Here is a 26017-nt window from a genome sequence, read left to right as displayed (position 1 = left end):
AAGTTCTCAAATATACAGAGAAGAAAAAAAATAAGCGTGGAGAAGCAAATTTGTCCATTTTCCCAAAGAAATTTGGCTAAAATATGAAGGTGATTTTAATTTGAATTTAAGATAAGAATTTGAATTTAAGCCTGAAATTAGAAATATTACAAGGTTGTAGTTTATTATTTGTCACAGAAACAGTACTCAGAGTTGGTGAAGGTCTATAGGAACATTTTGCCATTCTAAAGTTAAAGCTGCTTTGAATTCAATGCAGCATTTGTGCTTCCTTGTTCGTTTCCCCATTTTAGCAAGCCTTTAAATTCAACAATGCAGTGCAATGAAACCAAATCCTAAGCTTTGCAGAATATAGATTGTTGGCCAATCTTCGTCATTATACTCAGATAATAATTTAATCTCTGATCATCCAGTAAATGCCAAAGGAATTGGTAACTTTTCATTGAGAAAGAGGAAAAAGTATAAAAATAAGTTTTATTTGATTTTTAAATAGAATAGGTATTTATGGCATATCAACAAGTATCCACAGCAAAGGTGACAATAAAGGGCAGAGGATTTCACAGCTACCTTTGGTGTCCCTACTGTAGTCATGAAAGGCTGGTCATTTAACAGCCTGTTCGGAGGACTTCATGGCTTGCTGCAATGACTGTATGTTTTCTGCTGCCTGTAAGAGAAGCCCAGTCTAGACTGAGCAGTAAACCAATAGAAATATGGCTGTCATTTATTCTGCATGCAGAGAGAGTACATCTATCTGAAAAAAAAAAAAAAGTATGCATGTTGGATTTTTCCATATTAATTCTTGATAGACAAGTCTGATCTGATAAGTATGAGGAAAGTCATCCTTTCAGTCAGTTTAATAAAACCCCAAGAAACAACATGTTCTTGATAACAAAGACATTCACTTGGTAGTATGGTAATAACTTTTTCAAATGGAATGACCCAGTGGTTATATGACTGCACAGTGTGTCTCTGAAATTATTTGAAAAGTAAGTTTGCTGCTGTAATGTTTATTGGCTTCACATTGTCCAGTATTTACAAGGTAGAATTTTTGAGTATGTTTATCTTGTTAAAACTTCCTAAATAAAGAAAAAGTAAATTTTAAAATAAGCTGATGCTTACTGTAAGCTTCAAAAACTATTTATTCAGCTGGTATTTGTGCCTTAATCCAGTATCAGTTTGAGAACACTGGAGTGAAACAGAAGCCTTTAATACAGTTCATTATTCCAGAAAGCTGGGACTAACTAATCCTTCCTCCCACCGGCCCCCAAGTGCATCACTCAGTTAGTGAACTCGCTCTGGCTAAAGCCCCTAATACACTTTTTATATCTGATGTCCCTTTCCCAGCCTTCAAGGCTCAGAAGGTGGCATGTGTCACTGCATCAATATAAACTTTATTACAACTGATGTCTTTTGGCATTGGCAAGTACTTCAGGATAGTTCACTTAATATAATAAACATGCTGTATTTAGTTTTCTTCCTGTGGTTTCAGTTTGTTGCCATACAGGAAGAGTACACTGCTTGTAGTTGGTAAAAGCAGGCATCTTTCTTTGCAAGTGATAAACTAGGAAATACACAGAAATAAATATACTTTTTTTTTTTCTTTTTAATGAAAGGCATGTCCACAGAGCTTAGAACATTTTAAAACAGCAAGTCCTTTCAAATGAAGTGCAAGGGAATCTAAGTCTATATGTCACTGAAATGATCTTGGGTTTATTGCAGTGTTGCAAAAATCATACGTTTTCTTCTGTGTCATTGGTTCATTACCATTTGACCTATTAATCTTCATTTCTTTTTAAGCCAGCATAGCACTGACAGAATTGTTTGACAAATCATATGCCAAGAATATCTTGCCAAATTTCAAAGGCATTATAGTAACCGGTTTCTTGCAGGAATTGTGAAAAATGTAATCATTCTGAGGCAACAGGGGCAGACCTAAGGAACTGGCAGGCCAACTACTTGCTTTGGCAATGAGAGTGGCAAAAACTTCATCATAATTTTTCCTGCAGGTTTTTCAGCTAAGCTTGGCCTTCAGTAGTATTATGCCATGCTCATATGTCTCTTTATAAAGCTCACAGACTCAGTAAAATCAGACATCCAAGCAGATGAAGATGAAAAGTATGTTTGCTGCAGCCTTTGCCAGTAACCAAGCAGACTTTTATCAGCAGCTACCTATTATAAACTGCAACGAATCAAATTACTTTTAATATGATGGTAATATCTGATGCAAGACATCATTGTCTTCTTCAGATAAATAAGTTGAATATGGACGGACATGACAACATGTATTATGAAACGCATTATGGTCTGGAGACTGGGTGTCGCCCTAACAACCAGACGATATTTCCTTAATTAAGTATAATTTTTTCCCTACGTGATCACAAGAGGATTCTGCAAACTCTGTTGAATTAATGGACTGGCAAATGCATGTAATTCTCTGCTCTAGGTAACTGTCAGTTTCAAACACATTAAGCTGTCTCATGAAAGCTGCAAATCCCTGATTTGTTGTCCCAACCCTTTTTCCTAACATCTTAAACAGCGTATATTTAGAAACCAGAATATATGCATTTTCTATTTAAAAGTAGTGTATATATAGTATATTTGAGTAATTTTTTGTCCTTGTATTTTCTCTCCAGTCCCTATTTTAGTGAGTAGTTTATTTGCAAAACTCTCTTGCTTACTAGTTAGTGAAAAACATTTTCTCTCAGATTTTTCCTTTGTGTGTCTGGTCATGTTGTTTGCTACCCTAAACCGTAAGACTTTCTTCACTACTGCCCTTCCTTCATTTTCAGATTTCCTGAATTTATACATAGTTTTCAGTCTGACACATTTGTAATCAAAGCAAGTTTCTCCAACCATACCTTTGCAATAACCATCTCTAAAACGAATAGTAGGTATTTTAAGGCTTTGGGAGATCCTAAATTAATTACAGCCACTACTGCCAACAGTGCAGGGCTACATGAAGCTGTGGTGTGGCTGTGACTTTTTGCTTATCCCATGACACAACACAGCGTGGTCTGTACTGAAACCTCTGAGGCAATTGTCCATCCCTAAGCCAAAGGAGAAAACTGCTCATAGAGGGAACTGAAAACTTTTTTTCAGTTGACAAACTTGGTTTAAGCATTTATGGTTTGGTACAGTAAAAATGTTTTGTGGTGTGGGTCGTTCTAGGCATAATGCTCATGATTTCTTATTGTAACTGAAGTTCAGGTGGATGCCCAAGTCCCAGGGCCCTGTCAGGCTGTGTGTTCCTCTACAGGTGCAGCCCTGGTGTCTCAGATCACTGAATTTTTAACGTATCTTTCCTTGGGCATGGTGCTAATTCAGGCACTTGCACTGACAATGTGGTGAATGCAGAATGGACTGAGTGAGTGTATGTCCCGCAGAACAGATATAAGATTTCCAGGAAAAGGGCAGACTTTTTCACCAAAAAGAGAGGAGCAACATAAAAGAAAAGAATGACATGTGATGAAGAGAGAACATTTTTAATAGTATATTAACCCCACTATGCTGAAAGAAATTTGCAAGTGGAAGTTTGTGACTATCTTGATTTGCAAGGACCCCTGCTAGCAAAGGAGGTCAGCACAGTGGTAGCTCATTAGAATGAGTTAATCTACGGGTTAATCATTGTAATTGCTGCAAACCAGTACAAATGAGTATGGTGAAGAAAGATGCAGAAGTATTCACAAGTGTTGCAAGTTTGATACTTGCACATTGATTGGCTAGTTTGATAAGTGTTTAATTGGAAACATGACAGATACAGCCTCCATTTAAGATATTTGTAGTAATTTGCCAAATTTCCCTAGGGACTGTTGTCAGTGCAAGAAGTGTAATCCAGTATGTGATATGAAACAAGCATGTATGTATTTTGTATGCTGAGGCATTACAAAGAGGACTGACCAAGCTGCACCTACCTCCTCTTCATCTTTGCATGCAAGTAACAAGTTCACAGAGACTGCAAAATCTCAGTTTCTCAGATAGGATGTGCATAGACAAAATAATACTGGGAGGTGAGAAAAAAAAATCAATTGGTACTTCCCCCAGCATTGGTGGTTGTTGTTATCATTGTTTATTTTTAATGTGCAACTGAAAATTGGAAAGCTTTGGGTTCATCTGGTGCTTGGCATGGCAGCCACATAGGTCTACATAAATGTGAGATATATACTTAAGAGGTCTGTTATGTTTTTTTTTGGAACCGGTTTATTTTAGATTCCTGTTTACAAGGGGGTTTTATCAGCGATCTCAAAGAAAAAGTGTTAACTTTCCTTGTGAAAAATGGATTCATCCACCTTTTCCCATGCTTTTTAATGCGGTGATTCTGTGTACGAATTTCTAATGTATGCACAAAGTAGAGCTATTCCATATGATGAAATAGCTGAAATTACCTCCTTATTTCTCTGTCTGCAAGAGAAGGAGCAGACCACCCTCTTTCTGACTGACTTTTTCCAACCAATAGAGAAAATAGCATTTACACCTTAGAAATGAGGAAAATCAGCTCGTCACTAAGGCATGAGTTTACCAATATGGGACCCTGGGGAATGGGAGAGCAAAAAATGAGGAATATGAATGACAAAGAAGCTTTCTCCAAAGCTCTGGCATGCCTTTTGTTTAATTTTTGTTTAAAGTCTTGTTCTTGCTTTAGTTCATATGCTGTTTGTTATTAATGTCTTTGTTTTTCATGAGGAGAAGAAAAATGCTTTTAAATGCTGTGTATGTGTTTTAAATGGGTGTCACTACCACACTCGCTGTCAATAGCTAGTCTTACTCAATCAGCTATAAAATGTTATGAGTAAGGGTTCTTAATTGAGACTGGAAAAATCCAAGACAATTACCATAATAGGTTGAAGATCTCAGAGACTGAACGTTTTAGAAGTCAGAGAAAACTGGGGACATATGTGTTCTGTCTGTAAGATTGGTCTATATAGGATATGGAAAAATATAAACGACAGGCATTTTGCAATGTACAGTAGCATTCATCATAGAAAGAACATATGTATTTGTTTGTCAGAAGTAATGAGGTAAAAAATGACACTTAATTGGAACTGACATAAAATGGCCTCATTAGTAGTACAAATAATATATGTGTGTAGCTTGGTTGTCAATAGGAACAAAACATATTTTCTATGACAGATATATTAGTCTCTTTTAAGATTCATGTCAAGTTTTCAGCCAGGTTCACTCAGTAAGAGAATGCTGCTTTTTCTTTTAAGGGAAAATGTTGAAGTGTAAATGATATGTGTTTGCAGGGTGCTGTGATAACACCAACAATGGACCACACTATGTCAATGCAGCCAGCAAGCATGATGGGCCCTCTGACCCAACAGATGAACCACCTTTCCTTGGGCACAACAGGAACGGTAAGATAATACATTATACTATTTACTCTATATTTTTCAAAGTGTTAATTGACTACTGAGTTTCTCAAGGCCTTTTCTTATTCTTGAGATTTCAGTCCGTCAATGCTTGGTAGTTTAATATTGCTGTGTTTTATTTATGTGTTTATTTATTTTCTCTGTTTCCAAAGATGTCTGGCCCTGTTCAAGTGAACATATCAGTTTCTTTTATCATGACTCAAACACGATGTCCTACACAAACAATATCCCATATTGCTACCTCACGCAAACGTGTATCTACAGATACATTTCTACAACCATCATACAGTCACCATTAGGTATTATAAGGAACAGAACTGATTAAGTAGTAAAACAGTAGGTCAACAAAAGTTTCTCTGTACTTAGCAGGAATTATCTGTACTAAATTGTATCTGAATATGGAAGTACTCCTCTAAAAAATTGTTTGTTTGTTTTTAATGCAAAATTCCTTGCTTGTGCATCAAGAAAGTTTTATACTGCTGGAAAATGGGAGTTCTGTCTTTGATAGGATCTGGCACTCATTTTTAACCCGTAGCAGACAGCAATACGTAGTTTGCTCGAGGCTCCAAAATGTGATTTTGGGTCAAGGTCAGCTGTGTTTCCAGTAAATTATATTTAAACATGCATATTTCAACAGTTATTTTCTCTTTAAGCTGTGTAAGTCAGACTCAATTAACTACTCCAGAGTCAGAGAAAGGCAAAAAATAGTCTTAATAAAAATTATTAAAACTCTCTGAAACTTTACTAAAATATTTTAGTAATACCAGCAGTCTATATACAATATACAGTTATTTACTAAGTGAATGTGTGCATACTGTGTGTACATATATATTTTCAGAAAAACACTGGCATAAACATTATACTTACACGTCTTTAAGCACATTCTGTGTAATAATTATATGAAAGGTTTATTATGTACTAAAAATTTGTTTCGTCTATTTCACCACTGTGCTGCTCAAAGGGTTGCAGTAATTGGGGCTACATCTGGCTGGCGGATGGTCACTAAGGTGTTCCCCAGGGCTCAAGCCTAGGGCCAGTCCTGTTCAACATTTTTGTCAGTGACCTGGATGCGTGACTGGAGTGCATCCTCAGCAAGTTTGCCAATGATAGTAAACTGGGAGGTGCTGTTGTCTCCCTGGAGGGACAAGAGGCCTTGCAGGGGGATCTAGATAGATAGCGTAACGGCTTACACAGGCACAGACTGGGCGATGAGTGGCTGGAGAGCAACTCAACAGAAAGGGCTCTGGGGGTGCAGGTCGACAGCAGGTTCAATGTGAGCCTGCAGGGTGCCCTGGCAGCCAAGAGGCAAACTGCATTTTGGGGTGCATGAAACACAGCACAGCCAGCTAGTCAGGAGAGGTGATTCTCCTGCTATATTTAGTGTTGTGACCTCATCTTTTAATATTGTACACAGTTCTGGGCTCCATAAAAAGGATGTCAGGGTGCTTGAATGAATCCAGAGGAGGGCAACAAAGCTGGTACAAGGGCTGGAAGGCATGTCCTGTGGACATAAGAGTTGTCAGCCTGGAGAAGAGGAGGCCAAGAGACGAACTTATTCATGTCCCTCTGCAACTTTCTGAGGCACTGCCGATCTCTGTTCCCTGGTCTCTGAGAATGGACTGTGAGAGAACGTCTCAAAGCTGCATCAGGGGAGGTTCAGACTGGGCATGAGGAAAAATTTCTTTCCCATGAGGGTGGTCAAGCATGGAAACAGGCTGCCTAGCCAGGTGGTTGATGCCTCATGCCTGTCAGTGTTCAAGAGGCATTTGTATAATGTCCTTAATAACATGCTTATTATTGGTTAGCCCTGAAGTGTTCAGGCATTCCTTTTTTTGGTGTTCTACGTGATGCTCATCTATAGGAACAGTTTCCAAGTATTTTTGTTGCTGAATAAGGTACTGTATAAAGCTACATCTTAACAAAGACATAATCAACTCTGTTAAGTCTTCTCTTCCTGTTCCTATGTTCTCCTTCTCCCTCTCCTTTCCCTCTTTCTTATCTGTTGAATTTAATTCTAACTCTAATGTCTTCCCCCTTAAAAAAAAAAAAAAGCAGCTGTTGAGATCTGAGACTTCTTTATTTATTTCTGAGAAATCTTTAATATGGTGCTTTGTTGTTTATTCCTGTTATTTTGAATGTTTCATTCAGTAATCAAAAGAAGTAGGAATTACATCTAAAAGTTAATATCAGCATTTTTCCCCTCTGAGCAGATTAAATTGTAGGAAATACTATGACTAGTGAGAATTTCTGCGTAATTACCGTCATTCAGACGTATGTTTAAAAATTAAGACAAGGAAATGGAAAATGAATTCTGGTGGTGCTGCTGGGCAGTTCCTATGAATTTTTCCTTCTGTTTGACATTTTCATTTCCATGACTCTTGCAGACATTAAGTCTCCCGGTCTTGTTTTCTCACAATCTTAATGTGAGCTAGGAAATTCCTCGCTAATGTTCTCTTCAGACTTGAAACCACTGTTACTATACTCATAACAAAGCCATTGTAAATGTAGATGTTTCTTATTTAGGGAGGCACAAGAAGGACTCTCAAAGGCATGACTGATCTAGTGAGTGATAAAAAGGTCCCGGATTTATTTTACTGTAACTGAAAGTAAAGAAAGTCCTTTATTTTCCTAGCTCTTTACACCATCCTATCTTTCAAGGTCACAGCATTCCCTGACAACTTCTTGAAATACATGCAGAGGTATACCATGTAAGCCTATGTTTGTTATCTTTAAAAATCTTAAGTCTTTTATGGAAAACTTCAAGAGTTAATGATTGATGGGTGTTACAATATCCACAGGCTTTTCATAAATCTCAATTGACACCCTGTTTTGTTGCATACAGGATTTCTCTTTGGTATAAACACCAAGAGCACCATATTCAGTTAAAGTCCTCGTGCAAGCAATATAATCGTGGAGCTCCTCAGGAATTCCTCCTGTCAGGAATTAAAAGGAGAACTTCAGGATTTGGGCTGCCAATAGCAATTTTGTTGAATATATTTATCCTGACTTGAAATTGAATCTTACTAGCATGGCCTGTTCCAGGAAAAAAATAAAATTAAAATGTGTGGAACAAATAGACAACCTATTTAGACATATGATTGATTTAGAGATATTTTTACTTCATTTATTCTGAAGCCTGAATTTCGATCCAGGGAGAGGAGCAATGAGAGCATAACGCCATGACAAATTGAGCCAAGTCCAAAAAATGCTACTGTGAGTACCTCAGCAGGACTAAGTTTTATGGGAGATATAAGACATAGACTATACATTTCTGTTATGAGCGTATTTTTTAATTTTATTCTTTAAAACTGTGCAACAGGGCACCATAAAGAGCCACCAGCTATCTTTCAAGAAGCCAGCCAGATTTTTTTCAACAAACAAGCCAAAAAGTCTCAAACAATTTTGCTCAGTGTCAGCTGTAACTCTGTCCCAATTTAATTTAAAAGCTTTGCAGTATGCAAAGCGGTTTTTATTAAAAAGCTTTCACACATTTACTTCCTTAGAAAAGCCATTCTGCTAATTAACATATCATATTTTTTCAGCCAAAACAGACCTCTGTGGTCACTTAAGTGAGAATTGACTTCAAACCCGCGTCCAAACTTGCCCATTTCAGGATGAGTGCTGGGTTTCTAAAATATTGCTTCAACAGAAAATTCATTCTCTGGTGAGTAAGCTAGAGAAACAGCATAGAGGCCTTTGCTTACCTCATATCTTGTGGGAATTACTCTGGCCTTTGATGCTCTGAAAGATTCAAGTCCAGGTTGGAGGCATTCCAGAGGGGGGAGACCCTTCACAGTGAAGCATTTTTTAGGCCTTTGGTGAGGAGAGTTACCTGAGTAAGAGCAGGCTCTGCCAATTTCAGACTTGACACCAAGACTTGGATTTAAGTCTTGATCTCTCAGCCCTGAATCGCATGCTAAAACTCCACGGGAATTCAGGGGGCAGTCACCTTCATCTCTCATGCACTTGATTATTTAAATAGTAGGCCAGAGGGGACATTTCTGGCTAAATGCTGGCAAGGCTGCTAACTTACATCAGGGAATGTCCATTTCAGCAGCCGAAATAGAATAGATTTCCTGCAGCCCCGCTCACAGCCTTGTGTTATGGGAAGCCTTCGGTCACTGGCCCCAAAAAGCACAAAGAATTTTGTTTAGGAAACCATTTGCCATGAGCAGAAATAAAAAGTTTTCTTCCTCTCTAAAACCCCAAAGAATGCATATTTATTTTATTTTATTATCTATTTGAACATTTTTTTCCCATCTAATTATCTGTTATTGAATTGCCTGTGTAAAATCAGGCATTGCTGCTACACTGAGCACTTCTAATCAGGAGGATGTACTAAGCTATCAAGATGTCAGACCAAGAGAAAAATTGCAAATCCGTCTTTACTTGATCTCACCATCCACCTCACAAAAATGCACATCTGTGGTAGATATTCCAGCCCAAAAGATGCTGTACAGTGCAGGGATAAGGGAGGAGGTAATGAACTGCAGTTCATGGCAGCTCCTCCCCCTATTCCTATTGCATCTCCCAGTTACTGTGCTTTGTGCTTCATCCACCAAGAACATTATTCCTTTCTGCCTATATGAAAATCAAATTGATTTCTGCCAGTGAAAATACAGTTTGCATTACTGATGAATTGGGAGGCAAGCGTGCTGCTCTGATCACCTCCCCAAATCTGCCTGAAATCTGGAGTTAAGCAGGAAATCTGCCAGAGGGGCAATTTCTGCCTTATTTATATGTATTTTTCATACATACCTCTTCACTCAAAAAGAGCAGAAAGCATTTACACTGGTGGGCTGGCTGTGGGCAAATAAGTAAAGAAAAGCTAAACTTAAATTATGTCAAGATTGCATCAAAAAGGCAATAACTCTGAATATTCTGATTAAGGCTGACAATCCAGCCTCAGCTCCTACAATTGTACTAAAATGAAATTTTAATGCCCAGGGGCATAATGCAAAGACAGATAACCAGTTTTAACCTTGAAATTTTTCTTTTGTTTACTAGTTTATTATTATGTATTACTGTAAGGCTTGCTTTTCCTATGTAATATTCATCTACAATTAGTTCAACTATTAAAAAAAGGTACCATACAGGGAGGATAGGCTGAGTGAGCCAGTATGGGTAGCTTTGAAAGAGCAGCATTAGTATGTGTTTAATAATGTATGGAGGCTGGAATTGTTCCATCATCAGCTTGTCATTCAAAATGTTTCCGATACAGCCATTGATCTGACATCTGTTTCGTAGTTTAATAAAGTTGTGATTGATGGCTTGAGTGGATATAATACAAAAACCTTTAGAAATATAAAAACTGAGCCATCTGATCACTGCTTTCAGTCCCTGTTGCTCAGCTCCTTTTTACTGCGGCACATACACATTTGGCCATCAACAGCAATAATCCACCTCTTCAATGGAAAAGAGATTTGCTGTATTCTTTCTCCTCCGCTGTGCATTCCTGAAGGAAGTTTTCTGTTCTGCACTTGCCCGGTATAGGTTTCTCTCCCATCCCTGCTGTTAGCATCCATTTCAGATACCGCTTTGCTTCCAGTTTCCTCCAACAGATTGAGGCAGCCTTTGTTAGTCCTCCTTGGCAGAGGTGTAATTCCAGCTTTTTCACTCTCTCTTTCAGAACTGCCTCAGTGTAGTCATGTTTCATCTTCAAGCTTTGAGGCCCACACCAGTGGGAGAATGGGTTGAAGCCAGTTTCTTTTAGTAAAACTGCTAGCTCAACTGTGCTGCCTAATTGTTCTTTACACTTGCAGACAGTTCACTAAGTTTTCAGTTTCTAATTTAGAAATATAATAGGCAACTTATAAAATGGGCTCTTCATTGCACTTCTTAAATATCATCAACAATAAAAAAAAAGTTTATTTTTTTTTTCTGGATACTTCTGTATTAAAAAATACAGTTCAGGTAGAAGAACTGCAGTGATGCAATGTGGGATTCTGCTGAAACTGCAAAGCACGGTAACTCAGCTTTCCTGGTCTATAGTATCAACAGAAATCTCTCAGTGGAATAACAGGCTTGTTATGCTAGTACATCAGTCTTATCTTTCACTTTGTTAGTTCTTTTTGTTGCCAGTGGAGCTTGATGATATCTCCAGAACCCTTCAATGGAACAACAAGCTTGTTATAAGTTTTTTATCTCCTATTTCCTTTGGATACTCCACGGTCACCAGTGGTTTAAAATGTCACCTAAAGGCCTCAGCAGAATAACTGCTTTGTTAGATAGGCTTGTGTGGGTTTTTTGTTTTGGTTTGGTTTTAATCTGCAATTCTATTTGCACGTACTGCAGCTACATGGAGCTGAAACACCATTGCATTCCCTTGATGTTCCGAGCCTTGTTACAAAAAGCACTGTCTGTTATTCTAACCGTCTGTCGCAGGGTCCCCAGGGAGTTACGGGGGGAAAGTTTCTTTGCAGTCTTGTGCCTTTCACATTATCAGGTGTTAATCTTGAAGCTCTTTTATTTTACTTATTGACTGTGTGGAAAATATTGGACTGAACCCATTGCAACTGCAGTTAGCATAGTTCAAACTGCTTGAACTGAATCCCTGACCATTTACTCAGCCAAGGTCTAGGTCAAGTGCAAGCGATTAACACAGTTGAGCAATCTGTGGCAGGAGATTCATTTAAGAAGGAATTATTCTGGGAATTATTGGGAAGGAGAGAACAACAAAAGCATTGTTGAGGTTTAGAAAAAACAATACCTCCTTCTTCCCCCTCTTCCCCCTCCATCTTTAAAGGCAGTCTCCATTTGCCTGATACATAGAATCACAGAATGGCTTGGGTTGGAAGGGACCTTAAAGATCACCCAGTTCCAACCTCCCTGCCATGGACAGGGACGCTTCCCACTACGTCAGGTTGCTTAGGGACTTACCCAGCCTGACCTTGAACACCTCCAGAGATGGGGCATCCACAACTTCTCTGGGCAACCTCACCACCCTCTGAATAACAATTTTCCTCCTAACATCTGTCACCTCTGTTAGTTTAAAACCGTTACCCCATGTCCTATCACTATCTGCCTGAACAGAAAATTGCTCTCTATCTTTTCAATAATCGTCCTTTAAGTATTGGAAAGCCTCAATGAGGTCTCCCTGGAGCCCTCTCTTCTCCAGGCTGTACATCCCCAGGTCCCACAGTCTGTTTTCTTAGAAGAGGTGTTCCAGCCCTCTGATCATCTTCATGGCCTTCCTCTGGACTCAGTCCATCTTACCCACATCCTTCTTGTGTTGGGGGCCCCACACCTGCATGCAGCACCCCAGTTGAGGCCTCACAAGGACAGAGCAGAGGAGGACAATCCCCTACCTTGCCCTACCCCTCCAGTCCTCTGTTGATGCAACCCAGGACGCAGTTGGCATTTGGGACTAAAAGCATGCACTACTGGCTCATGTCAAGCTTTTCATCCACCAGAACCCCGAAGTCCTTCACCACAGAGCTGCTCTCAGTGAGTTCTTCTCCCAGTCTGTCCTCATGTCTGGGATTGCCCTGACCCAGGTGCAGCACCTTGCACTTGGACTTGCTGAACCTCATTTAGGTTCATGTAAGCTGACTTCTGAAGCTTGTCCAGGCCCCTTTGAGAACTGAGCCCATCAGCCCTCACGTCTTCCTAAGCAGCTGTCTCAGCATGGATTCCACAGTCAGCATTTGACCATAGTTGTGCTCAGATGGTATTTTTCAATAAGTAGAGTTTATTAAATGCTTTTTCTCTAGTGTTCCTACTTCTCTTCTGAGCACTGCTTTATTTTCCCACCATTTGTCAGTAGTGGCTTTGTGTTTGCCATTATATGCAAGTGTGCCTACCTGTGATGCCACATGCAGAGAAGGAAAATGCAGAAGTGGAATAAGCACAGATGCAGCGAATTCCATTTTCTGTTCAAGCAGCACTTCCTATGAGCCTAGTGGTTTAGTAGGTTGTGTTCTGTTAAATTTTACCTCCACATAAAGTTTCCACAAATGAACAAGTGCTTTTGCTGAGGACTCCTCGCCTCTCTGTGGGGTGTCGTCTGCTTGCTCAAAACAATGTTAGCCCAGATTCCCTTTTGGAGAAGGATCCCAGCTCCCTGATTAGGGTGATAAAAGTTAAAACAAAGGAGCAGTGGTGAAATAGCAAAGCAAGAAGTATCAACCAAAAGGGCCATAACTAATATTACTTCATTTTCATCATCAGACAAATGCAATTCATAGAATTAATTTGCAGACGACTTCATGTCTGTGAACTAGAATATTTAGAGGCTGGTTTCACCACTGTTTCTTATGCATGGCAATTGCTTTCTCTTCTGTGATTTCCACAAGTGCCACCTGGTGATACTTTGAGAGGGCGATGATTACGTAGCTCAAAGCTGCCTCTTCCAAAGCATTTTGTTATTTAGTGATAGCCATGCACTGTGTATAAAGTGAATTTTCTTATTCTGCAATAGTAAATAGAAACTGAAAGGCATAAAACCTATGGTATCTGTTGTTACAAGGGGGTGGTATGCAGCATATCACCAGAAGATTCACCTTTAGTCATACTCCCAAAACCTGTTCATATGTCTTCTCAGGCTGAATCAAAAATGTGAACTCATTTTGCTAGCTCCTAGTAGGTCATTTCCTAAATGCTTTGAATGTTAAAAAGAAAATGAAAGTGTATAAACGATGTATGTTCATGTGAAATTGCATTGATACCATAAATAATATGGGAGGTCTGAGGGAGAGAAGGTTTATTTAGTTAAATCTTATTTGATTTTAGTAATTTGGATAATATTTAGCTGAAAGAGGCTATTTATTAACAGAACAGAAAGTAGAAAAGAACAAAAAATGATAAAAAAAAAAAAAAAAGACAGTAATTCTAGGTTTGTAACATCCTGCCACACCTGCGACTGACAAACTTAACAAAAGGTGGAAAACAAAAGTACTCTAAGTGTCAGGTCTGTCATCTGTATTTTCTTGATGTGTTTCTCTTTTGTAAACATGTTTTCAGTTTTGTAATCAAGGACATAACTCTTTGCCTTATTAGGATGAAAGTTCTTTTTGTTTCCTTGTCCGTGTTTAAAGTAGACTCAGGTAAGTCTGGTAGAAACAATGAATATGACTTTCCAGAGAAGTGGTAAATCCAATTTATCGGTAGTGCAAGAAAATCCTATGGGACCTCTGTAGTCCAAGAAAAGTTTGAAGATCTTAGAGAGGTGAGGTTTGTTCTGCTAAAGTGTGATAATGTGAAAGGCAAGTTGTGTCTCCCAGAGGTGGTGCTTCCACAGTTCTACTCTGCCAAGAGCTGGGAAACACTCCTGTGATTGTGCCTCTGCAAAGTCCAGGTACATGACAATTGAGCTGTAAGAACAACTGCAAGTCCTGAATCCTTGAAAGGGTTACATCCTCAACTAGAAAGAGCAACATGACAAATTACATGGAAGAGTGACTACCGTTTGCTTAGCACTGTTGCAGTCCTTCATATAATACCAGTTCTGTCTGAGATGAGGTACTTGAATTATAGCAACATCAATCACAAACACTGTAAACTCTAGAAAGAAAAAAAAAGGGCATGAAGGTGATAGGCAACAGTGGCATACAACACAGCACAGGTAGGTATGTGAAGGGCATATATGGGAAGGAGATGGTTTGAATGACACTAACAATATAAATACGGAGCTGAAAGTAAAATTGAGAAAATGTAACTTCAATATCTTGAAGAAATTTGTGATATATCAAGGGCTAGCCATTGAAATGAATTTGGCAGAGGTCATCATTTGGGACATCTAGAATTCACCTGTGACAGACACCTTAAAGCGTACTGGTGGGATTTTCAGGGGCTGATACAAAAAGCAGTGGCCCAACAGACATTTTTATCTCTAACCTCTGTTTATCTTTGCAATGAAACATCGTCATTTCAGTTCAAAGTAATGAGAATAACATAACTCTTATTTTTATTCATTTAAGTGTGAAGAATTCAGGAAGTTTTGAAAACTTCAGAAAATATTTATTTAGTATGATACATGTACCAAGACTCAGACATGAGCTGTGCATCAAAATATCATTTTATTTTCAATGTCTGAAGTTTGCACAGTAGAGAAGTAAACATGCTGCAAGTAACCATTCACACTATTCACTTAATAAAAAAATAAAATAAAACACTTGAGCAGCAACCTTTGTATTACATTCTCAGTGTTGTTTTTCTTTTTTTTGTTTTTGTTTTGTTGTTTTTTTTTGTTTGTTTGTTTTTGGTTTTTTTTTCGTAAGGAAAGTTTCACTTCCAGGAGCACTAAGACTTCATGGAAACACTAGATTAGGAGTGCTGCAGTGTTTCTGAAGGTGACACAATGCCATTCCATACAGTGGAGTTGAAAGTGGGTTTAATTTGAATGATTTTCAGTGCTTTTTATATTTTAATGGCAGTGGCATAAATAACATAACCTGTCTGTTGGGCAAAGGCCTGGATCTGCAGATGCTCACAAAAATAACGTCCCATTGAATTTCACTGGCTTTTCCTGCAGTGTATCCCATTGAACTTCAGTGCACAGTGCATTTTACAGTTAATCCACATGACTTATCAGGTGGTTGGCAAGCTGATAGCCCAAAGGTTTAAACTTCCTCTAAGACAAATTGCCAGTGTTTCGAGGTATCTTTCTTATTTTCATCCGGAAAGAGCAGCCTGTACAGGGTTCATTCATTTGTGAAGCAAGGTTAAATGAAGGAGCTAAAGGTACAGTCTTCATACACTGTGTAAGACACTGGTGTCCTGTATATATAGCCTGAAGTTCTCAAAAAAGGGTAAGCTTTGTTCAAATGATTTACAATTCCATAGGGAGCTGCTGATGGCAATAACCTCTATGCCCTCAGATGGTATTTTATTATTTGTGAGTTATGGGCGATTCTGTGTCAGTGCTACGGCACTGCAGAATCCTCTTGCTCCTAAAAGACTCAATTTGGGAGGCGAGCTCTGCTATAACTAATATTTACTATGAAACAGCTCAGTCAGCACATTTCATTAAACTGTAACAAGGGGTTTGAGAGCAGCTGCATCGAGTGAATTTGGGAGTTTGCTGAATTGAGTTGTTTTTCTAGCAAGGTAAATGAACTGTTGAGCACGGCAGATTTCTACTGTGTGGCAGATGAGAGCTGCACCATGTTGGGATGGGTCCAGGGGAGCAGTCGTATCTCAAAGAGGCACAATCCTTTTCCAGTCCCACAGAGGACTGCTCTATCCTCTGGGATTCATTAAGGCTTTTGAATGTGATAGGCACACCTGTGTGCACCCAATTTTGCCTTTTTAATTTGCGCAGGTTTTATATTGCAACAGCCAGTTTCCTGAGAGCCTAGTTTGTAAATGTCCAACTTACTGAGCGTTGGCCCGTCTCAGTTCCCCGTTTTCCTATGCTGAACGTGTTTCTCTTGAGGATTTCCCTCAAACGAGTATAATATTTCTAAGAAGTAAACTGATTTCACTGATGCAAAGATTTCATCCTGTGTTTTCTTGCCTGCCAACCAATGCTGTGCGCAGGGTTTGCAGAATAGGCCAGATATGTTATGATTCCCCAACTGATTTTACAACCGCTTTTTTTTTTTGTCTCAGCCACTAAAGCACCTAACTATTCCTCTGCTCTCACATTGTTTACCATGATTCTGCTCTGCTACCAACCCTTCCCACCTAAAACACCTGCACTGGGCTCAAAAATGAATGTATTTGGTCTTACTTCAATGACCATTTTTGACAGTGCTAATTAGAGTGATAAAAATGTAATAACGAGCTAAACTGAGTATTTGGCTATGATGCCACTCCCACAGATGTTATTGCCTGGTCTAGCCATGGAGTCCAAATTGGTGCTCAAAAATTTAGTAGCCCAATTTTATAGTAAAAACTATTCTGCTGCCTTTCTTGTAATGTGCAGTTGTTCCTGACTAGCTATTAGTTGGGCTGATTTCCTTTAAAGATAACAGACTTTTCTAAAAAAAAAAAAAAAAAAAAAGAAAAAAAGTAATAAGTTTTTTGCTAATAAATGGCTGCTTTGCCAAGTTGCACATAATTTGATTTATTTTATTTTAATGGAGGTGTTCTACTTTGATATAAGAAAAAGAGTATCTCTTTTCATTTATGCTTTCTAGAAGATTAGTCATATTGCATATTCAACGGAATTTATTAATAACTAGAAAACAATGCAATTGGCAACAACTTCAAATTTCCTTGATGTGTTACAGGGCAGAGGGAATAGAAATAAATATAGTAGAAACAAATCCCACTCCCTGTATGGATATTGGTGTAAAAAGGAGGTTTCCTTGCTTTATTTGCATAGCTTGTGCCTGAACTATGGAAAGCAGAAGACCACTGACCTTCCCAAAATTTCTGTCCTTTGTTTCAAACTGAATGTAAAAGAGTTGGAAATCAGAAATGATTGATGGAAAAGTTTAGAGTAATTAACTGCAACAGAAGGCAAAGAAAAGAGTGATACATTTCAAGGATTATAAATCCACCTTTTCTTGTCATTAATTTTCATACAGATGTCATGACCAGCCTTCCATTTTCACGTTTTCCAAAAAGAAGAATATGGCTTAGGTATCATGACATTGTCTTGAGCTTATTTTTAATATTAGGATTTTTATGTTCTTGCATACATTCTTGGATATGTATTCCAAGGAGTGGTAATATATGATTGCAGTTACAAGTCTGGCCCAGAAGTGTGAAGGATTAGTGCCTCTGGCCTGTAATTATTCCACCGAGAGTTTTGCGGACAGTTAGGCCTTTTGCAAACGAAGAAATTGCGACACTGGCCATTAGTTTGAAGGACTTCTTTTGTAACCAGTTCAGCTCGTGTAGCTGTGGAGTTCCTATGGAACCACTTTAACCCCATCTCCACATAGTGTCCAGATTTCGGCCAAACGTCTCTTGGATGGCTCAGTGGCATTGCTAATGCAGACAGGGTGTTCAGGGCAAAGTCCAGATTCTCATCATGATGGACTACTCTAAGCTGTTCTGGTTATGGCAGCTGAACTAACTGGCACCTTTTTCTCGTTAAGAAAAGCATACATTCTACCAATTTTGGTTAGCTTTGGTTTTACTTCCTACCTCTTCAGTGTGCCTAGCATTGAAATTCATTTGATTCTTACCAAATAATCTCATTTGAGATTTGACTCGTTAACTGACAGTATCAGGAAATCCCCTATAATAATAATGGAAAAGATCATAAACTAAAAATTTGCTGTCAACCGAACGTTCTAAATTCCTGTGCCAAAATGCATCATGAATGTCAAATATATTTTGACATTTTTATTTCCTTGAGTTCAGTCACAGTATGGACAGCTGTGTCTTGGTGGTTGTATTTTATGGCTTTAATCTCGCTCTGTTTTCATCTTCACGCTCTGTGTAGTCTTTCTCATGATCCGTCACAACAAGCAAAAAGTTCCAGTCCTGAGGCTAGGATAACAGTTAAGCAGATGCTGTTTCAGTTCACAGTGACAATTCCTTCAAGGCCATTGGGGGCTATTACCACTGGGCAGGCTCACTGAATCCCCTCTACCCACCCACCCCCATCCTGAGATTAAATTCATTGCCCCTGAAATCAGCCACTAAGTGAGAGAAATCTGCAAATGCCCTTCTACAGCTTCATGAATAGCCAATTTTGCACTTTCTAAATGTTAACAATGCTAATATATATTTTAAAGTGAGGCTTGGGAGCTCAGTGTAACCCTTATATGTCAGCAGTGATCCTTCTATGTAAAGTAAATCATGCAAAGTCCTATGGTTTTAAAGGTGCTGGTATAAATTTATTTGATAGAAAAATGGCCACTTCGTCATCTTTGTCATATTATTGGAACAGAAAATCTGCCATGCAGTTAGGACTTTCTCCATTGCAAATATTTGCACAGCACTTCATCACTTCATATCTTTTTTTTTTTTTTTTTTTTTTTAATTTGAGTAGAAGGAAAACAGAAAGGGAAGGTTTTGCAGATCCACGAGAGGCGATGCAAAATGAAGATGTCCAGGCTGTCATGGATGTCAGGCCGTGTTCCAAAGCCAGTAGTGTATCAAAGAACCTGAAAAGACAACCTAGTCTAGAAATACATACTACCAGGACCTCTTGGGGAGAACAATTCTCTAAATGCTCTGTAGCTTTTAGAAGAGGGCAGGCAGGCTGTTTTCACCCATCCTGCTTGCTTGCATGTACAGGCTGAGGTGCAGTTGTGCAGCACTTGTTCCTTTCCACATGGATGGAGCAGAGAGATCAGAAAAGTTCACTGATAACTCCTGTTAGGACTCACGTCAAATGTTTTAAATGTATGCCTTTAACAAATGCTAGAGGTTGTTGGATTTTGGTTTGATAGCTGTAGATGGGCTTTCTCACCTGTGATGCTTATTTTTTTCCATGACTGTGTGTAGCATCCGTGCCTCGTCACTGATGACATTTAAGGGAGTCTCTCAGCATTGCCTCCTGATGCAAGGAAGGGTGAGAGTTGTTTTTCAGATTCTCAGTCCCGGTGTTGCTTGTGACTATTCTGTTAAAGTAGTGTTACTACCTTTTCTTCTGTTGCCAGGTGGATCTATTTGAAGCATTCCCAAGTGTCTGCGAAGAAGCATAGAGGAAAGCCAGGTGTCCTAATAGCAATTCGGGAGAGTACAAGAGACCGTCTCGTCTCTCTGTTGTCCTTATCATTTGTTATAGTTTTCCCATCATTGACAGTAATACTTCATTCACCTGTCACATCACATTCCACTTGGGAGGATGTAGTATGTTAAAATTTTTGTCAGTTTTAATATTGAGCAATGATTTATGATATTCAATGAAATTAATTTATTACAAATAATGTCTGGAGCTCTAACTGTGTGTTATGACACATTTGAAGGATCTTGTCCTCTCTTAGAACACCCATCTATTCATTTCATTTGCCATTTGGAGTATGTATCGTGTAGCATTTTCAAGCTGTAACTATGCAGCCATTTGCAAAGGAATGGAAAAATGTCTCTAAACTTTGTATTTCACCTAGGTTAAAAAAAAAAAAGAATCTGTAAAGCCAGTTGTGACTGAGACTTTTCTCTTTTCCATTTTCCCTTTTCCCAGCCTTGCTTTTCCTTATCTTGAATTTGCCCTTTGGCCAAGACTTCACCATGGTTTTGAGCTGAGTGCAAGGTCTGAGAACACCTCCCTTTCTCCCTCAGTCTGCTGCCACCCCATGGAAGCACAGCTCAACCAGGCAGCATTGTCACGCTCGTGAGGGACACAGTAATGCATTGCCTGGATGGGAGCTGACAACGCTCTGAGAAATATGACAGTACCTCTGCCCTTGATCAGGCTTCCCATTTGAAAGTTTTCATTTTGGTAATTACATCCTTCCCAGATCATAGCTGGAGTCATTGATCATACTAATATCATTATAACTGATTCCTGTAAGTCACCTTTTAAAGACACTTTCTATGGTTTCTTTCCCCCCTATATCTTCTTCCTCTGCCGTCCTAGGATAAAACTTCTTCTGTCTACTGTTCATCTGATTGATTAGAAATGCCACATACTTCCTTTACGTATGGCCTGGTAATATACACATCACATTTCTTCCCTCGGGATCTTAATCAGAACAAGTAATGGCCTTTAGCTTTTCTCATTAGCAAAATGGAAAAGCACCATACCCAATCCATTAGAAATACAGCATTGTAATATGAGCTTATAGAAAAATGGCTGCATGCCAGCGGACATGGAGTGAGTTTACCTTAAAGGATTTTCAGAAGAATTAAAAAAAAAAAAAAGTCACCCTTTATGCCTGGCAAGCGAACGTTTTGAGCCATAACTTATCACACCTGCCTGTCAGGCATTTTGCTGTTACTCCTTAAGTGCTGTTTGGACAGCTCTGTCATATAAAGGGCATTCATAAAGAGGAAATATGGGTGTTTGTACTTGTATTTATGTCTTCCCCAATGTTGATTCCCTCCATGGATTATCTTTCTCATATTCCATCTCTTATCAGAATTTGAGGGGGGGGAAGGAAGTTGGGGAGATTTTGTTATGTTTTGCTTTGTTTTGAATTTTTCACATTCTATGAAATAAGAACCATAATGGCTTACTTGTCTACCAGCCATTTTCCTGAGAATACTAAATACTATGCTTTTTTTTTTTTTTTTTGCTCTTTTTTTTTTTTAAGCCCTGCCTGAAACTGTTTACAATCAGTACACCAAGAGTGAGGAAAAGAGGTGTTTTTTTTGTTTGTTTGTTTTCCACTGAAATGGATTGCTTTTCACTTGGCCTGGACTTTATTAGCCCAAAGAAAAAAGCTATGTAAATTCATACCCTAGTATTTGTGCTTATGTTATCCAGAATTCTAAGGAGGTGTTTAAGCACAGGTCTGTACAGATTGGTAATTGCACAGAATTTGAATGTATGTGAGCTGACACGGTCTTCTTCGGAAAGCCAGAACTGAAGGAATTCAAAGAACAGCCTTGGAATGCTGCAATTTTGCCAGCACTGAAGCACATCTGTTTTACTGGCCCCTTCAAGCATTGCTAATGTGATTCGAGGGAAAAAAAGGGCGCTAAGAACACCCATAAAGCTGTATTTTAGATAATGTGTTATGTTGAAAGGGTGCTCGCTTTTTCTTAAAAAATAAAAACAACTCAGGTTTCCTAGGTCTTAAGTTGCTCTCCTGTACAAAGTGGGAATCCGAGCTGAAGCATTCAGGTAGTATTCTTGATTGCTTCACTTATGGTTCATCAGCTGTGCTGATCACATTCTCCCAACAAAATAAAGTATCTCAGCACAAGGTAAAGAAAATAGTGCATGGAAATAGTGTGAAAGACATGCAGTACTCAAAATGAGCGATATTCTAAAGGGGAATTTAGGGAATTAGGGAATTTAAGTGGGGAAACTGCTTAGACGACAAAAAAGGAAAGGTTAAGGCAAGGAAGGATGACTGCTCTTTGAAGTATCAGGCATTTTTTCCCCTTCTTTCATTTTCCATTTTGTTCTTTTTCTTTTATTTTACTTTTCAGTATTTTTCTCCCTCCTCCTCCCCTTGGATGAAGCAATGATAAAGTGGGAGAGCTTCTGTGTTTTTACCACAAAATCAGTTCAGGAGTTCAACACTGTAAGCGACTCATTAAATTGTAGACAAGCTCATGACATGGCCATATAGTTCAGCCCCCTTAGCCAGCACCCTGATAAAAGGCAAGGTTTCTGCTTTGGTTATGCAGCCCTGGAGCTGATGTGCTCTGATGTTTCAGAGATCCTCCCACAGCTGATTAACCGGCTTAAGGACAGGCTCTGCAATATTCTAACTCAGTCACGCTCCATCTGTAGGGCATTGACATTAATTTTAAGGGGACCTTTATCCCAACATAATTTAAGGATTTTGCGGAGGGCAAGAAAAAAGAAGCCCTCACAAAAATTCTATAGCCACCTTCCACAGCCCTGCCATCTAAGCAGAGCTAATGATCATGTAATGCATGTAAAGATTTTAACAGACCTATTCGTATGCTAATGAGAAACAATGTTTTGTACTGCGTTACTTTAAAATATAGTACTTTAGATGTATTGAAGTTACTATCGGGCATTAAAGGTTAATATTCTCTTTTTCCTGCCCTGACCACATATGAACAAGTAACAGACAGAAGAGGAGCTAGCTGAGCAACATTCATGATTTCCAGTTTGTGGGAAATTCATCTTACGAAATTTGCTTTCGTTCTGAATCATCTTTTAAAAACTCAAAACAGAAAGATTCTCCCATGAACCAGAAATTCCAAACAAAAATTAATTTTTGGAAACAATGGCTCACGGTGTTTCCAACACAAAATATACTCTGCAAGATCCTGACAGCTGCCAACTGGTATAAACATCCCTCTTGGTTGCTGCCTTGCTCCATGTCAGCTTTCAGGCAGCAGCTGCAAAGAGCTCCCAGGATTTTGTGTTCCAGAGCAGCCCCACCATGTCCAATGCTTTGGGCAGGTTTCCAGATCTCCTAATGAGTCGCTTACAGGTTTGCTTACTGAGGAAGCAATCAGTCCTGGGAGCCATGCGACCGACAAGTTGGAAAACACCAGAAATGTTGCTTTGGGCAGGTGACATTGTGGGATTATCCTGCAAGAAAAGCAGGGTACCAGCTCAAAGCATGCGTGAGGACTGCCGGTTCCCAGGTGTGCAGGAGGAGACAAAGATATTTCAGAGCTTCACCCAAGACAAGGTAGAACTGGGCTCTGGGGGCTTGCAGACTCCATGTTCAACCATCCCAATGCCACATTTAGCAGCCTGGAAGCCCCAGGTGCATGTTTTGCAGGACATTCAGCTACACACACCTGGCAGCAGGATGATTCTGCTTGCATGCTTGGGCATAAGGGCCCAGCATTTCCCAAAGGGATTGCATTTCCCCCTGCCTAACCCTTGCACGTCCAGCATAAATACAGGAAGGCCAGCTTTTAAGGTATCCCTACTGCCACTGTTAGCACCAAAAGGAAACACAGGCTATATCTGGAAGGTATTTTGTGATCACTGAATTGCTAAGGTCTTCCCCATCTCTAGATACAGTGTGCCTGTGGACAGCTGTTTGTTATGAAGCTTTGAGATAATTTCTTTTTTCTTTTACGTTTTATATATATATATATATATTTGAATTCTAGGGATCTTCTACAGACAAAGCAATAGCTTGTTTCAGCTGCTTTTAAGAATGTCCAAGGTGTAGTTTGATGCTGTAATGCCATCAAACTAATATATTTTGCTAATACATTTTTGCTAATATATTTCTGTCAGGCGTGACTGCTTTTTCATGCAGGAGGTGATGAAATTCCTCCTGTTCCCAGGATAATTAGAACTACTAATATTCAGGTGACTTCTTGTGCCTTTATGTGGTGTGCTGGTTTTGCTTGTTTGTTTTGATTATTTTTAAGCTTGTAATTGTCCTTGCTTCCATCTGTTTCATTTTTTGGACAGTTGGCCTACTCTTAAGTCTCTTCTGAAAGAGCAAATGGAAGGTGTATGTGATTGATGAGCAACTGTTATTTAAGAAGCCTAAGTGGTTGTCGTGTTGTTTTAATAAAAGATTCATGCATACTGTATGGATGTTTGCAGACAACTAGCCTGCTTCTTTTTAGACTCTTCAAATTCATGACGATGTAATAGCCTCTGGAAGACACGTTTACCTCTACAAAGCAATTATTTGTTCATATAAATGGACCTGTTATTAATAATAGCTTAACATGCTCATGTGTTGAGAGTTCCACTGACACAGTTATTTATTTACTTATTGTGAAAATGTAATGTACAGATCAGGCTTCCTGCTTCTTACTAGCAGCCATTCATCAAGGATTAATTGAAGAAATTGTATTCAGATGGAAATTCATAAGAATTTCCAACCAAAAGGGTGCCCGGAGAATTTTTATGTTAGAAGAAACTGATATAATTCTACTGCATCAAACCTTTATTCCTCAGTATACGGAATCTGAAAAAAATATAACTGTGACAGAATCTCTGTGATTACTGACCTTGGCTGGCCATGACTGATACATTACACTCGTTTGTTAAGATATAGTCACTGTACCCTGTTTTTATATAGGGTGCTTCAGTCAAGACAGTCTAATAAATTGTGCACTAACCCATGCTCAAAAACTTGCCCCAGAGATCTCATAATGTATATTGATAGAACAAGTTCATAGAGTGTATTAGAAAAAGATAAAAAATGCCCCTTTTATAGAGAAATGAATAAGAACTGAAAGAACTGAAGAATCAAGAACTGAAACTCTGAACACCAGAGTCTTGGTCTTTGCTTTTTTAATCATAGGAGTATTCTTGCTCTCTTGCAAATGTATCCATCAGACCCATGAGATACTAAGAATTATGCAAAAAAAGTAGTTTTCACATCTTGAAGCTATTCATACGCGCTGTCACATATGGAGACTCAGTCTACAGTTCTGTACAGCCTCCTTAGATCTCTGCCTACAGTAGAGGTTTTGTCACAAGGAAGGCAAGAGTGAAAATATCATGGGGCTAGGTGCACTGACATTGACAACCAGGATCATTGGTAGTCTGAGGTTGAGTTTCATAGCTGTGTACAGACTGATAAACACAATGCAAAAAACTTGCTGTAAAGAAGTGTTCCTGAAAGAAACTTGCCTTTAGTGAAAGATACAGTTAAAATGGGAACTTAATTTTCACAGCCTAATGGGTTTTCTTCCATTTTCTGCCTTTTCATACATGGTAAGATACCTGAAAGCAATTTGAGACTTTCACTAGGTTCCTTTGTAATAGCAGACTTCGGGCTCTAAAGCCTGCTTAAGACGAATGTGCCAGTTTTTGGTTTATCTGTTTCTGTAGACATTCCTGGATTGCTGTTTACATTAACTACAGATTTTACCAACACAGGCTTTTGTATGCTAGTGCATTGCTGTATGCGGTGATCTGACTGTTCTCACATTTGTTTACTCTAAACGGTCTTTATCTGATTAGTCCTGATCACTCTATTTTAGTAGCAGACCTGAATTCAGAAATAAAGACCTGTTAACTGTGGGGGGTTTCGTTCTTCTGCACCGTTTCTTCAATACCTTTGTATTACTCTGATTTCCAAAGGTAGGGATTTGTGAAGGATACTTAGAACTCCTGAAGAGAAAAGGAGATTAGTTAGTAAATATAGTTCTTGAAGTTATTATTCTCTCTACCTTCATTTAACTTGCTCGGAGAATTAGGTAACATCTCATTAGGAAGGTTGAAAGGG

The 26017-nt window shown here is 38.9% G+C and overlaps 1 protein-coding gene across 17 annotated transcripts in view; it reads left to right on the top strand.

The window, feature by feature from the left end:
- The window catches only part of RBMS3 (RNA binding motif single stranded interacting protein 3), a 695185-nt gene that overhangs the window by 650002 nt on the left and 19166 nt on the right, over window positions 1–26017 (top strand). For 14 of the 17 annotated variants that reach the window (XM_038175453.2, XM_038175454.2, XM_038175452.2 and 11 more), the window contains one exon: window positions 5241–5351. In XM_038175453.2, the coding sequence (XP_038031381.1) occupies window positions 5241–5351 (111 nt within the window). Of the gene's footprint in view, window positions 1–5240; window positions 5352–6780; window positions 6904–19715; window positions 19783–19870; window positions 24370–26017 lie in introns of those variants that run through there. The other 3 variants (XM_038175462.2, XM_038175460.2, XM_038175463.2) reach the window with 3 other exon arrangements.

The sequence above is a fragment of the Anas platyrhynchos genome, chromosome 2 (genome assembly GCF_047663525.1).
Source record: "Anas platyrhynchos isolate ZD024472 breed Pekin duck chromosome 2, IASCAAS_PekinDuck_T2T, whole genome shotgun sequence".
Lineage (NCBI taxonomy): Eukaryota > Metazoa > Chordata > Aves > Anseriformes > Anatidae > Anas > Anas platyrhynchos.
This window is presented reverse-complemented; position numbering and strand designations above follow the sequence as displayed.